Source organism: Aegilops tauschii, chromosome 3 (genome assembly GCF_002575655.3).
Source record: "Aegilops tauschii subsp. strangulata cultivar AL8/78 chromosome 3, Aet v6.0, whole genome shotgun sequence".
In the NCBI taxonomy this organism is placed as follows: domain Eukaryota; kingdom Viridiplantae; phylum Streptophyta; class Magnoliopsida; order Poales; family Poaceae; genus Aegilops; species Aegilops tauschii.
Window position 1 is genome coordinate 32,106,792 of NC_053037.3, and position 11,266 is coordinate 32,118,057.

Here is an 11,266-nt window from a genome sequence, read left to right on the forward strand (position 1 = left end):
TACTTCTTCGCAGATGATGCGACACCTAGCTGCAGAATTCTTTGAGACCATGATGATTGTGGGAATCAAATAATAGAGCCAGAATTGTGGCGCCCATTAGAGATGAACTCGGAAGAATATAATTCTCAAATAGAGGTAATTGTTTCTCCATAGCCCCTATTGCCTTTTTTAGTTGTCATTTTTCTTACACACCCAATTACATTTCTACAATTGTAGGAAGCAAAGAAAAAATATCCATGCAATACAAGCAAGGATGAGCAAGAAGTGCAAGGAGATTCCTCCATACAGTGTGCGCAGAGACAACCCGTGTCCACAGGCATTTGCAAGTACAGAGACTTTCTTCCACAGTTTGAAGAAAAGGATGGCATCATCGACTTGGTATGTCTTTTTTTCCAAAAAAATTATCTTTGTTTCTCGCTTGCTCTTTTTCTGTTTTCTAATCTCCTTTAGTTTTTCCTGTGTTTCATTATAATATACAACAAAACATTTTTCTTCAGACATCGCATGTTGCACGCATGTCACACACTTGGGACAGAGCAACAACATGCTACTCCCCAATGGGCAAATGGAACAATGAGAACGCTGAAAGTCCTACACAAAAGCACAAGAAGGTATCATCATTATTTTTGTTATGTTGCTTATGTTCTTATTTCCTCTTTTTTTTACTTTTTTTTATAAATTCTGCTCTTTTTTAAATGTGTGTGTCTGCCCTCTAAAAGTGTGTTTTTGGTTTCTTTTTTGATTGATTGCTGAACACGTCCTCTCAACATTATTTGCCACTTTGCAGAGATATTCAACAACAGCAATTTTAGGGAAGAGGCTTTTTTCAGATGAGTTTGATGAAAATGATGAACAAGAAGGCACTAAACACCAACCAATCCCTGTAAGTGACTACCTACATGTAAATTTGTTGAACAACTTTCTTTTTTATGTAGCTCTTTTGACACCTACTTCTCTGCAGCATCATCTTTTTTTGCTGTCACACAAACTAACCATAAATTGTGTGTGTTTATGATTTTTTGTAGGTGTCTCCGGATGTTCAAGTTTTGGGGGAGAGATCATTCAATGGTTCATGCTCTAGTATGGTAAACACGGCGGACAATTTATACAACACGAAGCTATCATTAGGCACTTCATCAAGTGGTAAAGAGAATTTGCCTCCAAAAAGGATAACACACCCAAGCAAGTGGCTCTCCTCACCATATGATCACAACGAGAGAGGACCTCTTCAGCCACATGAGATAGAGCTACACAGGGGCATAGTGGCACTAAGCAAAGTTGAACCTCACAGAAGGTTTTTTTCTACACTCAGATTTTCCACTTTTTTCCCATGATTAAATGGTTTCTGATATTTTTGTTGCCTTCACTAACAATACTGGTTCTCAACCACTTGCAGCAAAGTGGTTGTGTTGATTGACAAAACAAGCCTTTTCCTTGGACAACTTGGCGATTCATTTGGTGTGAGTGGTCACGTGGAAGCATATGTTTTCAATGTTTTCTGTCGGATGCTCTTTCGAGAGAATCATCCAAGGAGATCAAAAACGCACTACTTCTTCACTACACTAGGTGTAAGTACAAAGAAATTTCATATCCAAGCACAACTCAAAATATTTTCAACATAGGGTTTTTTTTGTACAACACTTTACTGGACTTCTTGGGTGGAAGATCAATAATTAAATTTTGTTCTTTTTCACAAATCAGGATTATTTTCTTGAAAATTGGAAATCTAAAGAAGTAAGGAGGGAAATGAAGAGAAAAACACTTAGAAGCTTCAATGGAGCTGGGAAAGCATTGCCTCTACACGAAAGTGATCGTGTATGCTTCATTACACCAAACTATATTAATTTTTTTATTTTTTGGGTTTTTATTATCCTTTGTTTTTGAATTTTTGCAATCAAATTGTGTGTCCAAAAAATGCAGATCTTCTTTCCGTCAGTACATGATGAGCACTGGTTCTTGTTCGTTGTTGACATTATAGCAAGAAAGTTTGTCTTCCTAGATTCATATTATGAAGGGAACACACCATTCCACATCGGGATCAGAGATTTGATGGTTAAAACAGTTTTTCTAATCTTTTCTTTTCTGTTATTTTTTAAATTAAGTTGGTAATGCAACACCCATTCATTTTTGTGTTCCTAAACATATTCATTTTTCAATTGTCTCTAGATAAACAATTTCATAAAAACATGGGAAGATTCTAATCTGAGAGGAATGAGTTTCAGAAAGTTTGGTGTAGAGTACCCAAACATGCCAAAGCAAATCGGAAGGTAAAAATAAGCTAATTTGTGTAAATATAAATTCAGAAACTACAGTTTTTTTATTTTACTTTTTGATATTTTCTTTAATTTTTGTTGTTAAATTTTCTGCAAAAAAAAGCGACGCTTGTGGGATTTTTGCTCTTAACTGGATGCAAACTTGGGCTTCGCGAAATCCTCTGCAGCGACAGTTCACAATGAACGACGTAGCAAACGCAAGGGTCAGATTTGCTGTTGACATTCTATTTAGTATTCACAACACAGAGGATCAAGGCAAAACACTCGTCAAGAACTTCGCATGGTAAATTGGTATGTTTTTACTTCTTCCATTGAAGCAAAGTTTTTCTGCTTTTTTTAGCAATGACTTGTGATACAAAATTGTTTATCTTTTTCTCCTGTCTTTCCAATTTTTTTGTATTTTTTTTTTTGCGTTTGCCACTGTAAACAAAGTTCCTTTTGTTATTGTATGTCATTTTCAGGTTACTAACTAGTTCTTTTTTGTGTACTTCTTCAGAAGGTCAAGCAGGCCAACCAACTGCAACATTCTCTGTAATGGATGGAGGAATAGTACAATAAAGGACTTTAGCAAGATGATCAAAAACAATCACAAAAGTTAAACAACATCACAAAGTGTCCGGTGTACATGGAGGAACGATATGCTTTTTCTTTTTCATTTGAAAGCAAATCCAAGTTGTATAGCAGTGTCGTAGAAACTGGTCATTAACCAGAAAACAATTTCGAATGTCCCATTTTGTTTTCAGATCAATATCGAAACATCGGTTTTAGAGTGTTCTTTTTCTAATTTGTTTTATGCTTTTAAGTCTGATTATTTTCAGTATCCCTCTTTTTCTAACATTTTTATGTCGTCTATAGCGGCACTAACGAGAACATTTTTTTGCCCTTGTTCTTTTGTTTCTATCATTTCCCCCCAACATTTCTTTGGTGCGGGATTTCAAAATTCTTTGGCACACGGAATCTACTTCTACACCGCAAGCGAAAAAGTGGATGAAAAAATTTCAAGGAACCTACTGTGTTAAGGTCAGTGTTGCTACCCCAACAGTAAAGCAATTTTTTCCCTGGTTTTTGTCTACCAGTCTACCAGTACAACTGAAATTTATAACTTATGCATTTCCTAAAACAGTCTTAAAACAGTAGCAAACGTGCTATCATGCATGAACAATCATAGTTCCTTCTTGTTTTTTGTTTAGTGGCACAACAAACAACCAAAACTTGAGTGAATTTACATTTTTCCAGTCATCACTTGCATATTTTTTTGCCTTCTTGAACTTCCAGCACCCAAATTTTCATTTTTCTTTTCTTGCCTTCCTCCTCGGGTTTGCACCAGCTGGTTGCTTGCCCGTAGATGTCCCAGATGAGGCTGCAATTTTTTTCATCAAAATTAATAAAATGAACTATAAGACCTTTTTGTAATGCTGGAAAAGTTAGGTAACACCAAAAAGAGAAAAGTTTTTGATGCGAAACCTGAGGTTTGTTTGCGACTGACTTTTTCTCTCTGAGCCAAATTGACATCTTCAGTACTTGCAGTACAAGAACTTTTATAATGATCAGGCTTCCCACACCGACTGCATGTGACTTTCTGTTTAGATGCCAAACTTTCCATGAAAGTTTTGTAACGTCCTTTTTGTGGACGCCCTTTTGACACTGCAACATCAGGATCTTGAAGTTTGTCTCCATAACCATCAGGATGCGGTGCTGCATCAGTCTCTGTTGTGTCCTTGTCAACATTTGCTTGTTGCGCTTCTGCAAGTTCATCCTCTTTAGTCATCTCATCCAACCTTTGTTGCACCCTTTCACATTCTGCTACAACATACAGATATTTTCTGTTTGTTGATGCACCGTCCGAGGCCATCTCATTGAGCCTGTTGGATAGAAGGGTATACCTGAAGTGTTGACTTCCAGCAGTTAGTTCCAAAGGAACATTGAAACGGATGTCCCGTATGTCCTTTGTATTTTTTGGCCTCCACCTGTCTATGTAATATTTTTCTGGCAGCACAGACATGTTGAGATGAGAAAGGACTCTCAAGACATGGCAACACACAATGCCATCTTTCTGAAATTTCCCACAGATACAACTGAACAACTGTTGCTGCAAGTTCACAATCACAACAAATCTTCGCGTTCTGAAATCCTTTTCAGCTAGCATTGGTGTCTTGTAGACTTCATATTTCACATTTCTCTCAACCTCTTCAACATGCAAATTCAGCACAAACTTTATCTGCTTTTGGAATCTGTAAAATATCTTTCTGTTGTACATTTTTGCAGCTTGTATCTCAAGCTCACTTCGTGCCCAGAATGTCGGCGAAGTTGTTCTTGTGATAGAGTCTTGCTCCCTCTCCTTATCTTGTATGGTTTCTGAAATCTTCTGGTACTCTTGGAGGAAGCTGATCACATTGTGAGTTGACATGATGTTGTCCTTGAAAATGGCGTTGGTGCCTTCACTACGCGCAGTAGAGTGAATGAAGGGGAAGAAGTCCGTCTTGAAATACACAGGGACAAACCTTTTCCTTTTCTTCCACATGATTTGGAAATACTTCACATGCCCAATGTTGTATCTCTGGATCATCTCTGTCCACAATTGCTCAAACTCAGCCACCGTCAGAGAGTTGTGAATGATGTCACTGAAATCATCATGCAGTGTTTTATTTGCTGCAAAAGTCCTAGTACATTTTTCCTCAGCCTTGTTTTTAATATGAAACAAACAACGCCTGTGGCAGATATGCGGGAAAACTAAAGGGATAGCTGTCTTCATCCCAGCATCCTCGTCTGTTATGATTGTGGACGGAGATTTCCCACCCATGCAATGCAAGAATGTCTCAAACAACCATTGAAAGGTGTCAGCTGTTTCATTCTCTATGATAGAGCAAGCAAACAAACAGTTCTGGCCATGTCGTGTGACACCAACAAAGGGAGCAAATGGGAGGTTGTATCTGTTTGTCTTGAATGTCGTGTCGAAGCTGAGGCAGTCTCCGTACGGCTCGTACATTTTCCTAGAATACCCGTCAGCCCAGAAAATGCACAAAACTTTACTTGCGTCATCAGAGACTTTAGTTGTTTTGAACGCATAGTAAAATTGTGGATCTTCAGCTTGTCTCTTCCTGAAATATGTTAGCACCTGCATCATGTCATTTTGATTGCTCTCTTTGCCAATGGCTGTTCTAACATTGCTTACATGCTTTTTGGTGTAAGGAGTGTTCCCGCCTCTCATGTAACTTAGGATTGCTATTATTTGTCTTGTTGGTAGCTTCACAGCATTGAAAGTTCGGATTAGGAGTTTCTCCTCCTCTGTCATGTAGTTATGAGAACGAAGGTATTTCACTTCTGTGTGAGGACTCAAATCATGGTTGTGCTGTAGGTTTATGGTTGTTATCACCCACTTCTCATCCTTCTTGGTGACAATGAGCTGAGCTTTACACCCTGTTATTGCAATGGTGTTTGCTTTTTTCTTCCTTGCGTTGCGATAGGGCTCTTGTCCTGTTTTCTGTTGCCTTGTGTCACGTCGTTTCTTCTTCCTATTCTCTTGTTCTTCTTCATCAATTACTCTTCCTGACCGATTGCACTTGAAAGTTACCCGAGTTGCTGCACTGCCTCCTTGTTTCTTGCCACAATATCGAGATGCTTTGATCACAGAAAAACCAGCAATTGAGGCATACTCATTGTAAAAGTTGTAAGCTGCATCATCCATATCAAAGACCATGTCCACATGGGGTACGTGATGGCTGCGCACTTCTTGGCTAGCACTCTGAGCAACTTCTATACTGTCATTTTCAAGGAATATCAGTATATCATCCTGTGTTAATTTTTGAACTTCGCCAGCTGCACCACTGTTTTCTTCTTCTCCAGCAGTTGTAACAGTAATCTTAGAGGCTTTTTGCAACAACGCTGGAGAAAGATCATCCTCGGAATCAGAAGCATTGTCAGAAGCAATCTCATTTGACACCATAGAGCCGTTTTTGTTTCCTCCTGCTTCTGTCTGCATTTCATTGTCCCAGTTCAAATCATTCAAGCTTTCTGAAAAACGGTTGTCAACAAAAGGTTCAAGCTCTATATCATGCTGGTCATCGACTCCAGATATATGCTGAGCTCCACCCCCAGTGTGTGCTTGTAATGGATCTTCTGAAGATCTACTGTATCGCCCAGTTATCATGTACATATCGTTCTGTAGAGAGAGTTTTTTTATAGTTATACACAGCAGTCAAACAATTTTTATTCAGGGGACATAGACACAAGTTTAAGCAGGAAAAAACATACCTCAGTACGAACAAGGCGATCTTCTTGCGATTGTGAGGATGCATATCTAGCACCCTGAAATTTAGAACAGCTCTAGTTAGTTCTGTTTGTTTGATGTTTTTTTTTTTCTTTTTGGGTTTATTTTTGTTAGTTAATACAGTTTTTATCTACGACAAGCAAACAGGAGTATGTTAGTAGAGAACCTCTTCTTCAGCAGCAAGTAGGAGTTGCATGTATGACATGGGGGCTTCATAAGCGACTTTGTTTGCCTGCATCATTATTTTTGCCAATTTCTTGTAAAACAATCGTAGTGGAATTTTTCTTTTTTTCTTCCATTTTCTCTAAACTGTAAACACTTACAGGGGGTTGGAGCGCAATAGACACTTGGTTGGAGTCACCCACTGAAGTATGTGGACCCAGGTTCACAGGCAAGTTTACCTGCACAAAGAAGTTTTAACATTCACAGAAATGTCTACTGACAATTTTCAAAAGCAAGTGTTTTTTTTCAAAGAGCCCAGAAATACCTGTGTATTGCCTTGACTATTGAAGATACCATACATAGCTGCGCTCACTGGAATGTTCAGGGCATTCCCTTGTGTTCTGTTCATAGAAGCATGAGGAAGCATCTAATTTTGCATCCAGGGGTGTGTATGATGCAGCCTTGGTTCCAAGCACCAGAAGTTAGCCACTATTGTTGCTGGCTATCTTGCCCCCCCCCCCGTGTTTCTATGTTTTCCACATAATAGTAGAAAAGATCGGACATCAAATTTCTGTAACCAAATAACCAGAATAGTACAAGCAAGATTCAGATGTTCATTAAAATTTCATTTGCTTTTTTTGTAGGCACTAACCTGAGAACCAAACAGAGAAGCTCCATAAGCATCAAGAACAGCTGCAATCAATGTCAAGAGTTTCTTTGTCAGGTATATGAAGGATGCAGCACCTAGGAAGAAAGCTCCTTGTTTTTTTACGAATTTGCAGCTATGGGGGTTGTTCTGTATTCACTTTTTGTTTTTTTCCCTTTTTTGTGTTTTTCACAATAGAATTCTGAAGAATAAAAGGGAAAGATAATACAAGAACAGAGACAAGAATCCGAGATCTAGAGAGGGGAGAGGCGTGCATACCCCGGTGAGTGCTTTGTGCCCTCTGATCTCTTCCTGCATCCATGTTTTTGCGTGCTGCGATGAGGGTTTGTGATTTTCGTGGATGGGGGCTGGCGGCTGGGGCTGGAGGAGGAAGGAGGAGAAGTGGGTGGGTGTGTGCCCTGGCGGCTTCCTCTGCTCACAAGCTTCCTTCCTCTGCTCACATTGCCATTTTGGAGGGGAAAGGTGTGTCCCCTGGCGGCTGGGGCTGGAGGAGGAGGAAGGAGGAGTGGGTGGGTTGGGGTTGAGGGTTTGTGATTTTCGTGGATGGGGGTTGGGGCATGTGCTGCGATCAGGAGAAGAACAGGGAGGAACAAAAAGCAACGAATCTTTTTTGCTCCTGTACAGCGGGGCCCGGGCTTTCTTTTTGTCTTTTTTCTGCTTTTTCTGTAAAGTATAAACAAGCTTTTAGTCAAAAAGGCCCAACAAGGACAATCAAAACAAACAACCCAAAAAGGCCCACAACCTACAAATAACAACAGAACAAAGGGCCTGGATTGTATTCGGCCCAATAGGGCTTTGTGCGGGGGAGAAAGGAGCCTGGCTCGGGCGTGCCAGGTGATCTGGCTGAGACAAATAGCGAACGACATCATCACCACGTCATTCGACTGAGACCAATCTATTTCTAATGAGTTCCAGGCGCTTCCTTAAAGTTAATTGTCTCAGTTAAGGCCATAATTGCTACGGGTTGGTGCTGCCGTGCTGGTTAGAAAAATCATCATGTTCACCCTATTGTGTTAATGTAATTAGGTCATGCTTCCGCTTTAAGTGTATGTTAATTGTGCCTGTTTACACCTGGTTTAGCAATTAGAAGGAGGGGATTGCATTGAACAGTAAAGAAAAAATTCCCCAATTAGCTGAAATCGAAACCCTAGAACGAGATCACCAAATCCAAACCATAAGAGGAGGAATCCGCAAATCCACAGCCCCGACGAAAGAAAATAAAGAAAGAAAAAAAAGGGGGCTGGGCCTTATGTTGATGACGCCGGCCTTCTGGGTCCGCACGGCCGCCGCCGTCCCTCGAGACAACGCGCAGAAAAGCACCCGTCGGCGCCTCTCTTATGGACGCACGCTGCGTGGCAGTCGCCGCGCACGTCGCCGTTGCCCTTGATGTTGCAGTCGCCGGCGCTCGCCTCGCCGTCGAGCGCGCTGTGCGCGTCGCTGGCGGGGACGACTCCCGATCTCGCCTGTGCTCGACATGGCTAGCACCGTTCGGCGAAGGAGCGCGCGGCCTTGAGGCCAGGCACGCTGCTCCGACGAAGGGGCCTGCCGCGCCGCCATTGCCGGCGTGCCTCGGGTCACCGCCGGGATCGCCTCCCCTGTGGGAGCAGTGGAAATCGGGGAGAAAGGGTAAATGACCCTAGGGTTTGACCGGCAGCATTTTTTGTTCCAGATGGGGACGATCTGGACCGTCGATTGCATCGAACGGCTGAGATCAGCGCTGGACAGCTGCTGGGCCTTCAGGCGGAAAACGTCCAAATCTGGCCACGGGCTGAGGCCGAGGTTGTATAGGCTCAAGTTTTTTTTCCTCTCTCTCGGAGGGTTTTCTAATGGGCTGTCGTGGGTTATATTGGACAATATTACGTTATGGATATTTTCAGTCTATTCAGTGCTTTTCCTAATATTATGGTTGTTTTCAAAATGTTTTGCACTGTTGTAAATTGATAATAGCAAGACAATTATGTTGTAAATTATGCTTAAGTCTATCTAGGTAATTAGTGTTTATTTGTGTAAATAATGTTTATGTCCCTTTTATGGCAATCATTTAATGATGATGAAATTTTATTAATAGAAAGTCGTGGGTAATAATGGGTCGAATTATTTTTTTAGGCATATTATGCAGTTTTAGTGCTTTTGTTAAGTTCCTAATAATGTGTATGCACTAAAAGGTTTCGGAATTACCTATAATTATGTTGAAATTATGTTTTTAAATTTTCTGAATAAAATGGAACCAACGAGAAATTTTATTTGGAAGATTTAATGTGACATTAATGTCGTTTTTTTAATGATACCTTTTAATGATGATAGCATTTCTAGTATCATTTCAATGGTGAAATTAATGTTATAGAAGTATATTGATATTGAGCACAATTATGAATCGCTCATTGAATTTTCTAAATCTTAAAAAAATGATTGAGTGTGAATTTAATGTTGATGCCATACTTATGAAATTTCTTAAAGATGTGGTCATTTCTAATGGGCTCAGGCCACCTCAAAGAAAATGATGATGGACGCGTGGTTCGGTTTTCCGCACCGCACTATGTGTCATAATAATGTTGGGGAAATGTGCCCATTGGGCAAAACTAAAGTTGTTGGTTGGTGCATTTTATGCCATTTTTATTATGATGTGCACCTCTCAAATATTCATAACGGTCCAAAATGATGTTAATGGATTATGATCAATTCTCTTAATGAAGAAATTTTGTTGAAGTTTTTTTCCCATGGTCATTTATTTGACAATTATTAATTTGCCCAATATTATTATTTGGAGAATCTTGGTAATTTTGATATCCAAAATTTTGTAATTTTGATATCCAAAATTTTGTAATTTTGGAAATTCTTATGATGATTTATATTTATGACATTTTCACTCTGAATGTTCTCTTTAATGATTACTTGGTGGGAGTGACATTTATATTTATATGTTAATTCCAATATCATTTTCATTGTATGTCATTGAGAATTCTAATGATAATTTTGACACTTAAGTTCAATATTCATATTATCGTTGTGAGATTTAGTGTCAAAAGGCATCACTGTGCCTCATGGCACACGTGATTATATGATATGTTGCTTTACGTTAACGATGGCAATTAATTTAGTCATAGTTCTTGCTGGTCATTATGAGATTTTACATCTCTCTGGTCAAAATGGAACCAATGAGAAGTTTTGATTAGAGATTTAATAAGCAAATGTTCTAATGGCATATGATGATATTCTGACCAACATTGATTATGTTTTTCATGTGTCATTTACGAATGAATAAGGTTCTTTTTGGTTATCTGCCCAACGGTGATACGGATTAGAATAAACATTAAGCATGTTTCATTCATGGCATTACATGTTTTGTTCATGCTCCTAGTTATTGGACAACCTTAATTTCATCTCTCGAATATATGTGTGACACCCGGATAATTAAGCTACAGTAATTCTCTGCTAATGATGCCATGTCACTTCGATTACAGTTGCTACTCTCGCGTTAGTTCGAAACCGATTCAAATTCAAATTCAAATTCAAAATCAAACAAACAATAAAAGTTTTCAAGTATTAAAACTAAAAAAATGTTCGGAGTGAACCAAATGATGCATAGGTAATTATGGTGGAGAAGCCACACCTTTATAAAATATTTAAATACTATTAGATGAATAAACAGTAGCGAAAACTATTATCTAAATACTTTTAAATTTAAATAATTACGAAACTATTTTAGTTTGGGTAGCAAGTTAGTGTGGGTGTGGTATATTCGGTAACATCAAATTAGGTGCCATTTTGGTATTTTTCTAAAACAAAAATAGAAGGAAACTAAGCTAAAACGGAAAAAGGAATAAAATAAATAAAGGAAAAGAAACAACAAATAAAAAGGCAAAGGCCGCCCCCTTTTCCCCGCTGGGCCTCTTGGCC

The 11,266-nt window shown here is 39.3% G+C and overlaps 1 protein-coding gene across 1 annotated transcript; it reads right to left on the minus strand.

Annotated features, from left to right (window-relative positions):
* Window positions 1–2,071: 2,071 nt before the first annotated feature.
* Window positions 2,072–10,275, minus strand: LOC120976403 (protein FAR1-RELATED SEQUENCE 5-like). Its single transcript, XM_040403355.3, has 6 exons — window positions 7,028–10,275; window positions 6,864–6,941; window positions 6,707–6,772; window positions 6,525–6,578; window positions 3,738–6,432; window positions 2,072–3,633 (listed from the first exon to the last, which is right to left on the minus strand). The coding sequence occupies exons 1-6, from the start codon at window positions 7,127–7,129 to the stop codon at window positions 3,560–3,562; spliced, it is 3,069 nt and encodes a 1,022-aa protein (XP_040259289.2). The 5' UTR covers window positions 7,130–10,275; the 3' UTR covers window positions 2,072–3,559.
* Window positions 10,276–11,266: the final 991 nt, after the last annotated feature.

Coding starts and splice junctions, on each gene's coding strand:
- LOC120976403 (XM_040403355.3), bottom strand. CDS start 7,129: ATGCTTCCTCATGCTTCTATGAACAGAACACAAGGGAATGCCCTGAAC. Junction 6,579..6,706: donor TACTTGCTGCTGAAGAAGAG/GTTCTCTACTAA, acceptor TCTAAATTTCAG/GGTGCTAGATATGCATCCTC. Junction 6,433..6,524: donor ATCGCCTTGTTCGTACTGAG/GTATGTTTTTTC, acceptor CTCTCTCTACAG/AACGATATGTACATGATAAC.